Raw genomic sequence first — 18,656 nt, 5'->3', positions numbered from 1 at the left:
CCTCAACAGAAGCACTAAGGGAAGATTGGGAACATGAGCTAATGATAAAGATCTCGAAGGATAGATGGGAAAAGTATTTGATGAATACACATAACTGTTCTATTAATACAAGACATAATTTAATTCAATTCAAATTATTACATAGACTATATTATTCAAAAACGAGGTTGAATAAATTTTATCCAAACGTCTCTCCCAGATGCGATAAATGTTTGTTTCAAAACGCTAATTTAACACATTCATTTGTAGGATGTACAAAGTTGAATAAATTTTGGAGTGATATATTTGATATATTTACAAAGCTCTTCAAGTCAAGAATAGAACACAAAATGGAATGGATTATATTTGGAATAATAGGAGAAGATACCAATTTAAATAAAGACCAAAATGTTTTTTTTAATTATGGGTTAATAATTGGAAAGAAATTGATACTTAAATTTTGGAAAAACACAACCATACCAACTGTTAAAATGTGGATTAGGAATATGATGGACATAGCACGCCTTGAAGAAATGAGACTCCGACTAATAGATAAATATGACCAATTCTTAAGGAGTTGGTCTCCTTTCATCGACTTTTTGGAATCATGTGATGCAGCGGTACCATAAGGATTGCTGATTTCAGTTCATGACGTGGATAGATCTACATCTCCGAATATAGATTTGAAAATTTCTCTTTTAAGGGGCCTTTTCTTCTATTTCTACTTTCCACCTTTTCTTTTTTATTTTATTTTTTTATTTTTATTTTTTATATCCACATTTCACATTTTTCTACTCTCTACCATCTATTTTTCCACTCTTTCCCATTTCTATTGTTTTCTTTTTCTTGTCTTGCCTACTCATAACATAAAACTAGAGGTTGTACATAGAATGGATTACGGTATGACATAGTTGGCACCTAAAATTAGGTGCCACTGTATTGTTTTGTACTGTATTAACTTCTAATAAAATAAACAAAAAAAAAACAACAAAAAAAAACAAAAACAAAAACACAAAGTGCTGGAGTAACTTAGCGAGTCAGGCAGCATCTCTGGAGAAAAAGGATGGGTGCCATTTTGGGTTGGGACCCTTCTTCAGACAGGTCTCAGGTTCAGACGGTCTGAAGAAGGGTCCCAACCTGAAACGTCACTCCAAAGATGCTGCCTGTCCACTGAGTTACTCCAGCACTTTGTGTCTATCTTCAGTATATACCAGCATCTGCAGTTCCTTTCTACATATTTTGTGACTGAATTCTAGACATTTCGTGAATGTGAATTTAATTGTGAAGAAATTTTCAGCTGTACTGAAGTATCCTGAGAAATCAGCCATTTGCATTCAACCCCTTTTGCTGAACCGGTCACTGCCGATCATGTAGATTAAAAGCCTTGTCCCACTGTACGAGTTCATTCAAGAGTTCTCCCGAGTTTGCCCTGATTCGAACTCGAAGATTTACGGTAATGGCCGGTCGTAGGTACTCGGGGCTCTCGTGGACATGTTTCAACGTGTTGAAAAATCTTCACGAGTCTTCACGAGCTTACCTCGTTTCCCGAGTACCTGCCGTTAGCGTTACGAGCCGCTAAGAGACGTCCCCGAGCTCCGACGTACCCGCTACGTACATTCTACGTGCTTCCACGAGTTTGATTTTTTTTTTTACTCGGGAGAGCTCTTGAATGAACTCGTACAGTGGGACAGGGCTTTTAGTATTCCAGAGGGTCAACTTCAGGCTGCATTAAACTACACTTGTTCTGTTTCAATTAGACATTAAGCTTAACAACTTGCTGCTTTCTAGTTCTGCCTCTGTCTTGACAAGGATAACATTCTGATTAAATAAACATTTGAGATCCCCTTCAGTCAATGATTGAAAAATCCATGGGATGGATTTTATTCCATATGGTTGCTTGGTGTGAACATCCAAACTGGGCAGTCCTGACTCTCTGAGCCCGGATTGTGTTGTGCATGGGCAATAGCCTTCGAATTCTGCGTGGAATGAGAGCTCTATGTGGTCCAGAGTGAGCCCGCGTGTAAACAGGAGAAACAGCGCCTCGTATTCCACTTGGATACCTTACACCCAACGATATGAACATTGTATTCTCCAACCTTAGGTAACCTCTACTAACCACCCACCCTCCTCTTTCTACCCGACTGCCACTGTCAGTGCTCTAGAGCTCCCCTTTCTCTATTTCCCTCATTGTAGTTTACTAACTTGCTGTTCTCTCAAATGGCAGTGACCAATCTCAATGCCAGGGAATAAGCTGCAGGTGTCGTTGAGATGGTACCAGAAAAAGCCATAAGAAGAATATACTTCAGTAACTGTCAACTAAGCAGCACTGTTTGGAACAACCATGCATTACAAGTTCATCCCACATGCTATAAACAGTAAACACAAACATTTATGGGTCAGGAATGGTGTTAATTGCAAAGCAAACTAACTTTAATCCTGCAAAGTGTTTCAGTTGTGGCTTAACACCATTTTAGTAGCATCAGTGTTTTACGATATTCTTGCATTTCCTAAACCAGTTAAAAATACTGTTACTATTAACACTGAATTAGGACAACCATTTCCACCCAGAGCTGTAATCAGTGGCCCAAATTATTACCTATTTTTAGTCACAAAACTATGGTCGGCAAGTGCTCTACTTCATGTATAATAATAGATAAATGTGACTGTTAAAGTGAAGAAGTGTCAAGCTCTTTTGGTCAAATATTAAATTATTATGAATTAAAGTTATAGAGAGCCGTAGAGTCACACAGCGTGGAAACACTCCCTTCGTCCCACCTTGTCCATCCTGACCAATATGCACCATCTAATCTAGTCCTATTTGGCCCATATCCCTCCAAACTTCCCTATCTATGTACCTGTCCAAATGTCTTTTAAATGTTGTTACTGCACCAGCTTTAATTACCTCCTCTGGCGGCTCGTTCCATGTAACCATCACGATGACATTATGTCACTAAACCTAAACATAAATAATGAGTATTAGATGTTTTCCTTAGAAAGGAACCATGCAGCTTTGATGTAGGCTGAAATAAATATATAAAGCTGCCTGATCCTGTAGATCCCTTCGAAGGTGGAGAGGTCAGTACCTGTGATGGACTGGGCAGTGTTCTCCATTTTTTTGCAATCATCTTCGCTCCTGGGTGTCCCTGGACTTTGTTCCTGCACTTTATACTGGGTAAAGAGTGCAGGAAGTAAACATTAAGTTGTGCTGCACCTTGGACGTTGATGACAAACAATTTACAATTAAACACAGGTTCAGAGGAGATGTCCATATGTGACAAACACGTTTTCTGTAGTAAAAAGATTGCAGAATCCTCCTCTTATATTGTCAATTCCTGTAAAGCCAAGACCGTTCTTGTGACACTATGGTGTGATATTTCCCTTGTCACTGCTGTCATTTGTTGCTTGTGCATTTCTCTGCTCCAGTATGACTCTGCCAGACCACATTACCCCTCCATTCGACTGTGCAACGAAAATCAGCGGATAAAGTGTATGATAAGGAATTGGGCTGGTTTATGCCAATGCTAGTATTTGATGCTTTGCCACCTTTACGTAGATGCATGATTTAAGTTCCATCAATCCCCAAGCAGAGGCAGCTCTGCACAATAAGTTTTTCCAGCAACATTAAAATTAATCTGATCACAGAAACGCTGGCTTTTCAACTGACTTCCGATTCGGTGAGGAGGAATCCTATTCCACTTTTTACTGCTTTGATTTCTGTGCAAACAGGAAGCTTTGCCATTAATTCTGGCTATTGTTTGCTGCCCTCTGCTGAAGTAGAATCCTCATGCAAAATCTCTCTGCTGGCTTATGGCACACCAACTGCAGGCTTCACTGAGTAAGGCTATTGAAAGGAATGGTTCTAGGTCAACTCTGATTCCAGGAAAGCCATCAGATTTTGTCATGTTATCATATTGCCACACAGCACATAAACAGGTCCTTCAGCCCTTCATGTCCATTTACCCATCTATACTAATCCCATTTACCAGGAGCTAAACCTGTGGTCTTTATCTTAGTGATATCTCCCTTGGTTAAATATAAAGCTACATACAGAGATATATCGGGGCAGTTTTCTGAGCAGCTGAAGGTATGTCCACCAGTTGTAGAATGATTAAAATCAGAAATAGGCAAAAGGCCAGGACTAGAAGAGTGTGGAGATGTCTGTACCAGGGTTGCTAAGAAAATTGAACATCACCATAACTATTGTACCTGAGATCTTCCTGTTTAAATAATGGCCCCAACATGCATTATGTAATAATTAATCATTTTCAAGATATTGGTAAATCAATTACTTTGCTGGATGATTATATTAAAATTGACTTTTGTTCCTTGATTTTTCCTCACCAGTTTCCATTTTTCTTTATTTTACAGAGAAAGCTGCCAGTCTCCTGTAAGTCCGGAGCTCTGTCCTCTTGTTCAGTCCATTACAGGACCGCACAGAACATTCCTTATGGAAGGACATGTTCAGCTCAAGACTGGTCTCCAAACCCAAGACCGCCATCTCTTCCTGTTCAATGATGTATTAGTCATAGCGAAATCAAAGTAAGGAAAGAACATCATCATTTCTGTTTATGAACTTGGTTCTACTAAGGGCATTGCCACAGGCATTATGGTTGGAAAGAGTAGGAGAGTAGAGGAGGTCATAGGATTCTTGTAATCCTGCTTTTGAGAAAGTAAATATAAATAGTTTAGCATTGTGTTCTAGGAATTGTCAGTGCTAAATTAGCCACTCCATTGGGAACAGTTAGATTCATGGCCTCAACAAGCCCTCTGGCTCAACTTGTCCATGCCAACTAAGATATCACATCTGTGCTAGTCCCATTTACCCGCATTTGGCCCTATCCCATTAAACCTTTTCTAGCAATGCACTTGGCCAAATGTCCTTTAAATGTTCAAAAGGGAACTGCAGATGCTGGAATATCGAGGGTACACAAAATTGCTGGGGAAACTCAGCGGGTGCAGCAGCATCTATGGAGCGAAGGAAATAGGCGACGTTTCGGGCCGAAACCCTTCTTCAGACTGATGGGGGGTGGGGAAAGAAAGAAGGAAAAAGGGGAGGAGGAGGAGGAGCCCGAGGGCGGGCGGATGGGAGGGTGGGAGGAGACAGCTAGAGGGTGAAGGAAGGGGAGGAGACAGCACGGGCTAGCCAAATTGGGAGAATTCAATGTTGATGCCATAAGGACGCAAGGACCCCAGACGGAATATGAGGTGCTGTTCCTCCAATTTCTGCTGTTGCTCACTCTGGCAATGGAGGAGACCCAGGACAGAGAGGTCGGATTGGGAATGGGAGGGGGAGTTGAAGTGCTGAGCCACCGGGAGGTCAGGTAGGTTATTGCGGTTGTTGTAGTATTACATCCTCTGGTAGTTCGTTCCATATAACCACCAACCTCTGAGCGGAAAAGTTGCCCCTCGGGTTCCTATCAAATCTTGCCCATCTCACTTCGAACCTATATCCTCTGATTCTTGATTCCCCTACAATGGTTAAAAGACCCTGCATTCACCATATCTATTCCCCACATGAATTTATACAGCTCCACAAGGTCACTCCTCAGCCTCATGCGCTCCAAGGAATAGTCCTAGCATACCCAATTTTTCACTGTAGCCCAGGTCCTTGAGTCCTGGCAACATCCTCATAAATCTCTGCACTCTTCGAAGCTTAATAACATCCTTCCAATAGCAGGATGACCGAAACTCACAGAAAACAGTACACCAAATGCGGCTTCACCAATGTCTTGTACAACTGGAACATAATGTACCAACTTCTCTATACTCAATTCCCTTACTGACAAAGGGAAATGTACCATAAGTCTTCTTTACTACCGTGTTTATCTGTGATACCACTTTCACGGACCTATGTATGTGTGCTCCTAGATCTCTCTGCTCTACAACACTCTCCAGGGCCCTACCTTTCACTGTGAAGGTCCTGCCCTGGTTTGACTTCCCAAATTGTAACACCTTGCACTTATTTGCATTCTACTCCTTAATGGAGGTGTACAATTAGCTTGTTGGCCTTGAAGCTGAAGAGAGAAAAATAATCAAGTTCCTGCTATAGATTACTATTGTATGAACCATCCAGGAAATTTTGTGTGTAGACATGGGGATTAAGATCAGGATCAGTGGTGATTGCCTATTTGTGTGAACAGAGTGCCATCGCTCTGCACACATCAAAAATAGCCACCGGGGTGTGGTATTATGGAGCTGATGCCCATGGACCAATGCTCACCATGAGAGGTATTCATGATGAGCCATTTTCTCCTGGACTCGGCTGCTGCTATGGAATAATGCTCACCTAGCGGTACTGCCTGTGGAGTTGTGCCCGGCATGAACTGCTTTCTTGTTGCACCCACCGTGACCTGTTGCCAATGAGCACACCTCAACCGTAACTGCTCATAAACACACCGTGATCTGCCTGTGGAGCTGTGCCCATCTGAAGCTACTGCCTTGTGAGTGGGTGCTCATCATGAGCTGTTCCTGTGGGGTTAAGCCCACCAGGTGTTGTTTCTCCAGTTGTTCCCAGCAAGATGTACTGCCATGGAGCAGTGTCCATCCCATACTCTGTCCATGGGCCTGTGCTCACCATAAACTGCATCCATAGAGCTGTATCAGTGGGGCTGTGCCCACCATAAGTTACTGTCCATGGAGCAGTGCCCATTTTGTGCTTTGTCCATGGGGCTGTGCCTACCAAGAGTTACTGTCCATTGAACTGTGCCCACTATGAGTTACTGTCCACAGGGCAGTGCCCATCCTGTGCTCTGCCAATGTGCCAGTGCCTACCATGAGTTATGCCCCTGTCCCACTTAGGAAACCTGAACGGAAACCTCTGGAGACTTTGTGCCCCACCCAAGGTTTCCGTGTGGTTCCCGGAGGTTTTTGTCAGTCTCCCTACCTGCTTCCACTACCTGCAACCTCCGGCAACAACCTGCAACCTCCGCGAACCGCACGGAAACCTTGGGTGGGGCGCAAAGTCTCCAGAGGTTTCCGTTCAGGTTTCCTAAGTGGGACAGGGGCATTTCTGTCCATGGAAAAGTTTCCATCCCTTGCTATATCTGTGGAGTTGTGCCCATGAGTTACTGTCCATTGAACTGTATCCATGTTACTGTTCATGCAGCAGTGCCCACCATGGGTTACTGTCCAAGGAAGAGTTCCCATCCCATGCTTTATGTGTGGAGCTGTGGCCATGAGTTACTGTAGTGCCTATACTGTGCTTTATTACTTGTGGAACTGTGCCCACCATGACCTGTAACCCTTCAAGGGAGAGGTTTTAAGCCAAGCCAGGATTTTAAAGAGTACGAGGTAAATTGAGGGTGATTTATAATTTCTCATTTCTGGGAAAAACAGCTGGGTAAGCAAACGCATGAGGAACTAATACAATTATTAAAATGGGTGTCAAAATACAACTTAAAAAATTAAGGAGCAGATTTAGAAGTCCATAAATGTTCTGTAAGGTCAATGAAAAAATAGGTGTAAAATTCTGCAGAGCAAAATCAACACTTTCTGTAGAACATTGGACATCTCATTTGCATGGTGGCAAAGCGGTAGAGATTCTGCCTTACAGTGCCAGAGACCAGGTTTCGATCCTGATTATGGGTGCTTGTTTGTAAGGAGTTTGTACGTTCTCCCCATGACCTGCATGGGTTTTAGAAACATAGAAACATAGAAAATAGGTGCAGGAGTAGGCCATTCGGCCCCGAGCCTGCACCGCCATTCAATATGATCATGGCTGATCATCCAACTCATTATACTGTACCTGCTTTCTCTCCATACCCCCTGATCCCTTTAGCCACAAGGGCCACATCTAACTCCCTCTTAAATATAGCCAATGAACTGGCCTCAACTACATTCTGTGGCAGAGAATTCCAGAGATTCACCACTCTCTGTGTGAAAAATGATTTTCTCATCTCAGTCCTAAAAGATTTCCCCTTTATCCTTAAACTGTGACCCCTTGTTCTGGACTTCCCCAACATCGGGAACAATCTTCCTGCATCTAGCCTGTCCAACCCCTTAAGAATGTGTAAGTTTCTATAAGATCCCCCCTCCATCTTCTAAATTCTAGCGAATACAAGCCGAGTCTATCCAGTCTTTCTTCATATGAAAGTCCTGACATCCCAGGAATCAGTCTGGTGAACCTTCTCTGTACTCCCTCTATGGCAAGAATGTCCTTCCTCAGATTAGGAGACCAAAACTGTATGCAATAATCCAGGTGTGGTCTCACCAAGACCCTGTACAACTGCAGTAGAACCTCCCTGCTCCTATACTCAAATCCTTTTGCTATGAATGCTAACATACCATTCGCTTTCTTCACTGCCTGCTGCACCTGCATGCCTACTTTCAATGACTAGTGTACCATGACACCCAGGTCTCGTTGCATCTCCCCTTTTCCTAATCGGCCACCATTCAGGTAATAGTTTACTTTCCTGTTTTTGCCACAAAAGTGGATAACCTCACATTTATCCACATTATACTGCATCTGCCATGCATTTGCCCACTCACCCAGCCTATCCAAGTCATCTTGCAGCCGCCTAGCATCCTTCTCACAGTTAACACTGCCCCCCAGCTTCGTGTAATCATCAAACTTGGTAATGTTGCATTCAATTCCCTTGTCCAAATCATTAATTTTCTCTGAGATCTTCAGTTTCCTCCCACACTCCAAAGATTTATAGGTTAATTGGCTTGGTGTAAATGTAAAATTGTCCCAAGTGTGTGTAGGGTAGCGTCAACATGTGAGGGGATTGCTAGTCAGTGCGGACTCGTGGGCCGAAGGGCGTGGTTCCGCGCTGTATATTTGGATATATTTAAGGCAGAGATAGATAGATTCTTGATTACTACAGGTGTCAGAGGTTATGGGCAGAAGGCTGGAGAATAGGGTTAGGAGGGAGAGATAGATCAGCCATTATTCTTGCCATAGAGCGAGTACAGAGAAGGTTCACCAGACTGATTCCTGGGATGTCAGGACTTTCATATGAAGAAAGACTGGATAGATTTGGCTTGTGCTCGCTAGAATTTAGAAGATTAAGGGGGGATCTTATAGAAACTTACAAAATTCTTAAGGGGTTGGACAGGCTAGATGCAGGAAGATTGTTCCCGATGTTGGGGAAGTCCAGAACAAGGGGTCACAGTTTAAGGATAAGGGGGAAGTCTTTTAGGACCGAGATGAGAAAAACATTTTTCACACAGAGAGTGGTGAATCTGTGGAATTCTCTGCCACAGAAGGTAGTTGAGGCCAGTTCATTAGCTATATTTAAGAGGGAGTTAGATGTGGCCCTTGTGGCTAAAGGGATCAGGGGGTATGGAGAGAAGGCAGGTACAGGATACTGAGCTGGATGATCAGCCATGATCATATTGAATGGTGGTGCAGGCTCGATGGGCCGAATGCCCTACTCCTGCACCTATTTTCTATGTTTCTATGTTTCTATGATTGAATGGAGCGGTAGACTTGATGGGCCGAATGGCCTAATTCTGCACCTATCACATGATTGGAATTCTTTTCTACACACTAAAATCTGATACCAATCAGACAGGAAGCAATGGTGGTTTGGCCTATTTTTACAAGAGAATCTGAGTACAAGAATAAAGATCGAAATGTTGGTTTACACCAAAGACAGATACAAAATGCTGGAGTAATTCAGCGGTTCAGGCAGCATTTTGGGTTGAGACCCTTCTTTAGATTTTAGTGCCGTGCTCAAGGTTACCAAGGTCTCTTTAATATCAGTTTTTCTGTAAAGAAACCTCAAAATTTGAAATGAAAAGCATAAAATATAATTCTCCCTGTTTTTTTTGTGTCATTTCACTATGTAGTGCACAAACTCTGACCTTTTGTTCCTTTTTCAGTCAACAGAATGTTTAGCACACAACATCACAGCATGTCCTACGTACACATTGAAGCAATTCATATACAAATTATGCTGGATAGTGTAAAAAATGTAAACCTTGTGGCCAGGAAAATATTTTGTAGCTTGACTCAGTTTAGACATAATTTCAAAGCCATAAAGATTTATTCAAACAACATTGGTTATATGAAGGAATACTGAAAGCATTTTTTTTTACTCGTGCAAACAAACCAAACAAGTCATTCCCCGTATCGTTATATATTTTGTTTCTAGGTTACTTTCCTCAATTCAAGAAAATAGATTTTTGATAAAAACAAAAGCAAAACTCTACTGGTGCTAGAAATCTGGAACAAAACTAGAATTGATCAGCTGGTCAGGCTGCATTATCAGAGAGAAACAGACTTTAAGTTCAAATGTCTTTCATCAGAACTAGACAATATCGCTGATGACTAAAGATACAATAGACTGCAGGTGTATCAAAACACAAAGTGCCGGAGGAACTCAGCAGATCATGCAGCATCTATGGAGGGAATGGACAGACTACATTCAGGTTGGAATCTGACTTATCGTCCGAAGAAGCGTCTCAAACCGAAACGTCGTCTGTCCATTCTCTCCACAAATGTTACTTGACCCGCTGTGTTCCTCAAACACATTGTCTTTGTATTATTTATGACTAGTTACCCTTCCTCGGCCTACACAGTTGAGAGCCTATCCCCACAGTTGAGAGGCTCCAATAAATACACATTTATGCGTGTGGTCACGGTTGACAGTAGACCTAACAATTCTCGGAGTGCAACCTGACTTGTCACGCCATGTTCACATGCTTACAGGCAGGGACATTAAATCACAATCCAAGTGTGAACCCCGATTTTATGTTTGCCTCTGCCCTCGCCTCAGAATTGCTGTGATTCATCTCCAGCATTACCATAGCAAAGATCAGTAGCTGAGCCCATTATAAGGATCCTTCCTTCAACAGCACAATTTAACTACAGAAAGGCTGGACTTGAAACCAAGTGCTCTGTCCAGTTGCAGTGTTTTCAAGAGACTTGACTAAAGTTACGGTGAACAAAAGAATGTTCACTGGAACTAACATCAAAACACATGTTCCAGGATATTGAGATCAAACTACAAAGTATGTTCCCATATAGCTGATTCTGTGGGAGTGAATAGAAACATTGTTTTGTTCTGTGCCTCACCTAAATTCCTGGATGAAGGTTATTCTATTTACTATTTACCATTTATAGATGACTCTACTCTGCACACAACCACAACTAGATAAGACAGAGTAAATGGAGACAAGCTGTTCCCATCAGCCGACAGTTCACGGAATAAGTAGCACATATTTAAAGTTTATAATGGACATTTGAGCAAAACCTTTCTTTACTTTGAAAGTAATGGTCTGGAAAGTTGGTAAAAACAAAGTCAGTCAGGAAGTTCAAAAAAGGTTTAGTTGCAAACAATTTAATCATAGAGGAAATGGTTCTCATGGGGATTACTGTACCAGCAGCAATGGGCCAAAGGGTCTCATGTCTGCTGTATTGATTGAATATTTCCATGATAATTTCTAAACTACATTGATTGGGAACTCTCTTTAAAAAGTGCTAGAATTTCTGATGCAGTTTAAGTTTTATTGATTCTCATAATCTTGTGTTTGCTTCCTTATTATTTTCTTATTAAAATTATTTTCTTCATATTTTCATGTGGAAAATAGTGCCATAAAAATGATAACGTCAAGCAGAACCTAAGGACCATGACCCACTTGATTGTTCCAGTTCTGTTGGTTACAGATTTGCAAAATGTCAAAAATAACTTGTTTTCTGTATTAAACTCTAAACACTGCAGCACGGGAACTGGCCAAGTTAAACTAATCTCTCTTGCCTGCAAGTGATCCATATCCCACCATTCCCTCACTTTCTGTGTGCCTATCTAAAAGCCTCATACATGCTACTATTGTATCTGCCTTCACTGGCAGCGAGTTCCAGGCATCCACTACTCTGTGCAAAAAACTTTTCGCGCACGTTTCCTTTAAACTTTGCCCCTCTCACCTTCCACCCTGGGTTAAAGGTTCTGATGATCTACCCTGTATATGCCTCTCATAATTTTATAAACTTCTCTCAGCTCCCCTCAACCTCTGACGTAGAGAAAACAATCCAAATTTATGCAACATGTCCTTACAGCTGATACCCTGTAATCCAGGTAGCTTTCTGATAAACCTCTGCTCCAGTTTTAAAGCCTCATCATCCTAATATAATGTTGAAATCATTCTTAAGGTAAAAGGCTGATTCTCCCTTTCAATTCTTTCATTTTAATTAAGCACAAGGAATTGCAAAAAATAATCGGAGTAAGCTGAATGACCATGTAAAAAGGCTAAGAACTGGCATAAAACAAAGTCATACCAAATTGATGGGAGGAATAGGGAGAGACAAGTTAAGACTCTACTCATGGTGATGGGCAGTGGTCACCTGCTATGTACAAAAAATATGTTAAATGGATTAATGGACACAAGGAACTGCAGGTGTTGGCTTACCAAACTAACACATAGTGCTGGAGTACCTCCGTGGATCACGCAGCATCTCCAGAGGACATGGGTAGGTGATGTTTTGGGTCAGGACATATCTTCAGACATCGCAACCCGAAACATAGCATATCCATGTCCTCCAGTGATACTGCCTGACCCACTGTTACTACACCTTTTTGTGTGTTTTTTATGGATGAGAGATTGGCAGAAGGCTCTAGAATACCAATGTATTGTTTACATTTACAGATCAGCATCTTATTTCAAGCTGAAAAAACACGTGAAAGTCAGTGAGGTTTGGACGGCATCCTACATGGATGGAGTGTGTGAAGGAAGTACGAAGGTAGAACAATCCTTTGTAATGGGCTGGCCCACCACAAATTGTGTGGCCACTTTCAGGTATGGACATACTGCAGAGGCTCTAGCCGTTGGAAATCAAGTTAATGAACTTTCATTAAATTGGTTAAACATAATTAGTAATTGTGTTTGTGCAGCTCACTTCCTAGGCTTACTGGGTTTACAGCTCTGTGTGTGCTGAAAGCTAATCTCAGCCCATGTTCAAAGTGAGAGTTCAAGTTCTGTAAAGTAGGCCACCCCACAGGTGGTATTTTAATTGGTCAACATAAGTATAATCTAAATGTAGAATTGATAAAAATTATTAAAACAACTTCAAATTAATAATCAGACATAACAATCAAGATATTTTTAAATGACCCAAAAATACCAGCTATGATTGCTATTTTTCAACAATTTAAAGCAAATTATCTTCAATTACAGATCATATGTGAAATTCATATTGGACAGCGGCAAAGACCAATCTGAAGCAATTCTTGATATATTGCCAAATATCCTTCCAAATTAATTGCTGATATTATTATACAGTTGTTAGCAATTAATCAAAACATTCTAAAGGGAGCAAAATTGCACAAAATCTATTTCTGCCTACATTTAATTTAAACAAGAAAACTGCACCATGACATCCTTGTATGGCATTAACCTGTCAGACATTAATTTAAGATCTAGAACACAAATATCTATGTGATAACTTTCTGATTCTCTTTCTGAAATTAATTGATCACATTTTTATTTCAGCTCGACTGAACAGATGGAGAAATGGCTTTCGTGTCTCCAAAGGTACAAAATGCTGCAGGATTTTCATTACCTGTGATTTTATCTACATTTCGACTATAATGTGTGAAAGCAATAAAGATAAAATAGTCAAAATATTTTTTTAAATCAAACTCTTCAGAGGAAGATGGGTGAGTTAATTTTATGCAGCATTCCCAAGGGAGCAAGATCAAATCAGGTTATAAAAAGCTGGCAGACATTTTGAATTGTGAGGAGGATACAGAGAGACCAGAAATAGATATATACAAGATAAGTGAAGGGAAAATAATGTGTCACGGGGAAAGCTGAAGTTATTCACTTTGGTTGAAAAATAGAAAAGCAGATTATTTGTAAATGAAGAGAGCTGAAAAAGTGCTGATGTTCAGAGAGACTTGGGTATCCTTATGCATGATGCACTGAAAGTTAACAGGTATGATAAACAATTAGAAGGGCAAACCATATCTTGGCCTTTATCAGAGGAGGATTTAAGAATAAGAGTAAGGAGATCGTACTGTAATTATACAGGGTCCTGGTGAGACTGAATAGGTGACATTTCAGGTTGGGACCCTTCTTCCAGACATGCTGCTTGACCCACTGAGTTACTCCAGCACTTTGTGTCTTCTCTTAGGTTTAGGTTTATTACTGTCACGTGTACCGAAGTACAGAGAAAAGTTTTGAAGTTGTCCAATCAGATAATACAGTACATAAATACAATCAACTCAAACTCAGTACAATAGTTCGAGCAAAGGTGAAGAACAATGGAGTGTTGGTGTTTTTTAATACTAGTTTTAAATGTGTATATGTGGGGGGCGGGGGGGGGAGGGGGAAACCGTTTAAAATCTCTTCCCTGTCCGGGAGACCCGACCTTTTCCCTGTCGGGTCCCTGTTGTCGTTGGGGCCTAGCACCGTGGAGCGGCCTCCAACCTGAACGACCCGGGGGCTCGGGAGACTGCGGAGCTGCGGACTACTCACCATCGTGGGGCTGGCCGGCCTCGGAGCGTGGGGAGCGGTGGTGACTCACTGCTGCGACTCGACTCCTGGGGCTCGGAGGCTCCAGCAACGCAGCCGCAGGTCCGGTGGACTGTCGGGACATCGGGAGCTCGCGGGTCCGGGGGGAGAGAGAGACCGCTTCCCGGAGCTCCCGCAACGCGACTTCTCCAGCCCGTGTCGCGGGGTTGGAACGACCTGGTGCGGGGTCGTACATCGCCCAGCACGGCTTCATGGCCGTGGGACATTCCAGCGCCCGCCGGAGGCTCCAACTTTGTGACATTTAGACCGGGAGCGGGGCCGTAAATTGCCCGGCACGGCCTAAAATGGCCGTGGGACTTATCATCTGGGGCTTGGACATCGGGAGAGACATGGAGAACAGGGGAGAGAAAATACTTTGCCTTCCATCACAGTGGGTCCACTGTGATGGATGTTTGTGTGAATTAAATTGTGTGTATGTCTAGGAAATTGTCTTTGTTTGTATGGCTGTGGAAACAGAATTTCGTTTGACCCTCACTGAGGCTCAAATTACAACAAATTGTACTGTATTGTATTGTATTGTACAATGGAGGACCTAGCATGGGGGACCGCCGTGAGGGAGGGGGGAAGAACAAAGGGGGACCTGACGCAGGGGGGTATTTGTAACATTGTAACCGGACATCGCGCGGGGCTCCGAAAAACTGACACTGTCCAAAGATCCCGCGCAGCAACGGCCTATGGGCCCGCAGCCGCATTGAGGCCATACGCAGCGCCTCGACGGGCGTGTGCAGCGTCTGGACGCCGTACGCAGCGTCTTGACGGCTTACGCCTAGCTCGTGGCGTTGCGCGATGACGTAACCGCCTGACGCCGTGCAACGTCCAAATTCAGTCGGCCCGCCTCCTGCCCAGCTGATTAGTGAGTGTGATGTCGGGACCAGCTCCAGACGACTCCGCAGTTGGAAGTGGGACCGGCCCAGCGAGGCCGTACGCCTCAAGCCACCACGTTTGGTCGCGTTCGCCGCATGCAGTCGCATGCTGGTGGGACAGGCCCTTAACCATATAACCATATAACAATTACAGCACAGAAACAGGCCATCTCGACCCTTCTAGTCCGTGCCGAACACGTAATCTCCCCTAGTCCCATATACCTGCGCTCAGACCATAACCCTCCATTCCTTTCCCGTCCATATAACTATCCAATTTATTTTTAAATGATAAAAACGAACCTGCCTCCACCACCTTCACTGGAAGCTCATTCCACACAGCCACCACTCTCTGAGTAAAGAAGTTCCCCCTCATGTTACCCCTAAACTTCTGTCCCTTAATTCTCAAGTCATGTCCCCTTGTTTGAATCTTCCCTACTCTCAGTGGGAAAAGTTTATCCACGTCAACTCTGTCTATCCCTCTCATCATTTTAAAGACCTCTATCAAGTCCCCCCTTAACCTTCTGCGCTCCAAAGAATAAAGCCCTAACTTGTTCAACCTTTCTCTGTAACTTAGTTGCTGAAACCCAGGCAACATTCTAGTAAATCTCCTCTGTACTCTCTCTATTTTGTTGACATCCTTCCTATAATTAGGCGACCAAAATTGTACCCCATACTCCAGAATTGGCCTCACCAATGCCTTGTACAATTTTAACATTACATCCCAACTTCTATACTCAATGCTCTGATTTATAAAGGCCAGCACACCAAAAGCTTTCTTTACCACCCTATCTACATGAGATTCCACTTTCAGGGAACTGTGCACAGTTATTCCCAGATCCCTCTGTTCACCTGCATTCTTCAATTCCCTACCATTTACCATGTACGTCCTATTTTGATTTGTCCTGCCAAGATGTAGCACCTCACACTTATCAGCATTAAACTCCATCTGCCATCTTTCAGTCCACTCTTCCAACTGGCATAAATCTCTCTGTAGACTTTGAAAATCTACTTCATTATCCACAACCCCACCTATCTTAGTATCATCTGCATACTTACTAATCCAATTTACCACACCATCATCCAGATCATTGATGTACATGACAAACAACAGTGGACCCAACACAGATCCCTGTTGCACCCCACTAGTCACTGGCCTCCAACCTGACAAACAACCATCCACCATTACTCTCTGGCATCTCCCATTCAGCCACTGTTGAATCCATCTTGCTACTCCACCATTAATACCCAACCATTGAACCTTCTTAACCAACCTTCCATGAGGAACCTTGTCAAAGGCCTTACTGAAGTCCATATATACAACATCCACTGCTTTACCCTCATCAATTTCCCGAGTAACCTCTTCAAAAAATTCAAGAAGATTAGTCAAACATGACCTTCCAGGCACAAATCCATGTTGACTGTTCCTAATCAGACCCTGTTTATCCAGATGCTTATATATATTATCTCTAAGTATCCTTTCCATTAATTTGCCCACCACTGACGTCAAACTAACAGGTCTATAATTGCTAGGTTTACTCTTAGACCCCTTTTTAAACAATGGAACAACATGCGCAGTACGCCAATCCTCCGGCACTATTCACGTTTCTAATGACATTTGAAATATTTCTGTCATAGCCCCTGCTATTTCTACACTAACTTCCCTCAATGTCCTAGGGAATATCCTGTCCGGACCTGGAGACTTATCCACTTTTATATTTCTCAAAAGTGTCAGTACTTCCTCTTCTTTGAATCTCATAGTTTCCATAGCTACTCTACTTGTTTCCCTTACCTCACATAATTCAATATCCTTCTCCTTGGTGAATACCGAAGAAAAGAAATTGTTCAATATCTGCCCCATCTCTTTTGGCTCTGCAGATAGCTGTCCACTCTGACTCTCTAATGGACCAATTTTATCTCTCGTAATCCTTTTGCTATTAATATAGCTGTAGAAACCCTTTGGGTTTACTTTCACCTTACTTGCCAAAGCAACCTCATATCTTCTTTTAGCTTTTCTAATTTCTTTCTTAAGATTCTTTTTACATTCTTTATACTCCTCAAGCACCTCATTTACTCCATGCTGCCTATAATTATTGTAGATCTCCCTCTTTTTCCGAACCAAGTGTCCAATTTCCCTTGAAAACCATGGCTCTTTCCGATTTTTACTATTTCCTTTCAACCGAACAGGGACATAAAGATTCTGTACTCTTAAAATTTCACCTTTAAATGTCCTCCATTTCTCTTCCACATCTTTCCCATAAAACAAAATGTCCCAATTTACTCCTTTTAAATCCTTTCGCATCTCCTCAAAGTTAGCCTTTCTCCAATCAAAAATCTCAACCCTAGGTCCAGTTCTGACCCTTTCCATAATTATATTGAAACTAATGGTATTGTGATCACTGGTCCCGAACTGCTCCCCAACGCATACCTCTGCCACCTGACCCGTCTCATTTCCTAACAGGAGGTCCAGCACCGCCCCTTCTCTAGTAGGTACTTCTATGTATTGCTGCAAAAAACTATCCTGCACACATTTTACAAACTCCAACCCATCCAGCCCATTTACAGAATGTGTTTCCCAGTCTATGTGTGGAAAATTGAAATCTCCCACAATCACTACCTTGTGCTTACTACTAATATCTGCAATCTCCTTACATATTTGCTCTTCCAATTCTCGCTCCCCATTTGGCGGTCTATAATACACACCTATAAGTGTTGCTACCCCTTTCCCATTTCTCAGTTCCACCCAAATAGCCTCCCTAGACGAGCCCTCTAATCTATCCTGCCAAAGCACTGCTGTAATATCTTCCCTGATAAGCAATGCAACACCTCCACCTCTTGCCCCTCCAATTCTATCACACCTGAAGCAACGAAATCCTGGAATATTTAGTTTCCAATCACAGCCCCCCTGCAACCATGTTTCACTGATCGCCACAACATCATACTTCCAGGTGTCAATCCAGGCTCTAAGTTCATCCACCTTTCTTACAATGCTCCTAGCATTAAAATATACACATTTAAGAAACCCACCCTCTCTTATTCTCTGTTTATTGTCTTTTTCTTCTCTCTCCCCTACATTTTGGGTCAGAGTGCTACCATTCTCTGACTCCTGCCTCACACACTGACTGCTAGCTTTCCCAATTTGAGTCCCTCCCCCCAACCATACTAGTTTAAAGTCTCCCCAGTAGCCTTTGCAAATCTCCCCGCCAGGATATTGGTCCCCCTCAAGTTCAAGTGCAACCCGTCCTTTCTGTACAGGTCGCACCTTCCCCAAAAGAGGTCCCAATGATCCAGAAACTTGAATCCATACCCACTGCACCAGTCCCTCATCCACTCATTTATCCT

At 42.6% G+C, this 18,656-nt stretch overlaps 1 protein-coding gene across 1 annotated transcript in view; it reads left to right on the top strand.

Annotated features, from left to right (window-relative positions):
- Positions 1-18,656, top strand: part of arhgap20 (Rho GTPase activating protein 20) — a 114,527-nt gene that overhangs the window by 31,456 nt on the left and 64,415 nt on the right. The window contains exons 3-5 of the mRNA XM_033022717.1: positions 4,348-4,518; positions 12,568-12,717; positions 13,411-13,452. Coding sequence (XP_032878608.1) covers positions 4,348-4,518; positions 12,568-12,717; positions 13,411-13,452 — 363 coding nt within the window. The remainder of the gene's footprint in view (positions 1-4,347; positions 4,519-12,567; positions 12,718-13,410; positions 13,453-18,656) is intronic.

This window comes from Amblyraja radiata, chromosome 6 (assembly GCF_010909765.2).
Source record: "Amblyraja radiata isolate CabotCenter1 chromosome 6, sAmbRad1.1.pri, whole genome shotgun sequence".
In the NCBI taxonomy this organism is placed as follows: Eukaryota; Metazoa; Chordata; class Chondrichthyes; order Rajiformes; family Rajidae; genus Amblyraja; species Amblyraja radiata.
This window is presented reverse-complemented; position numbering and strand designations above follow the sequence as displayed.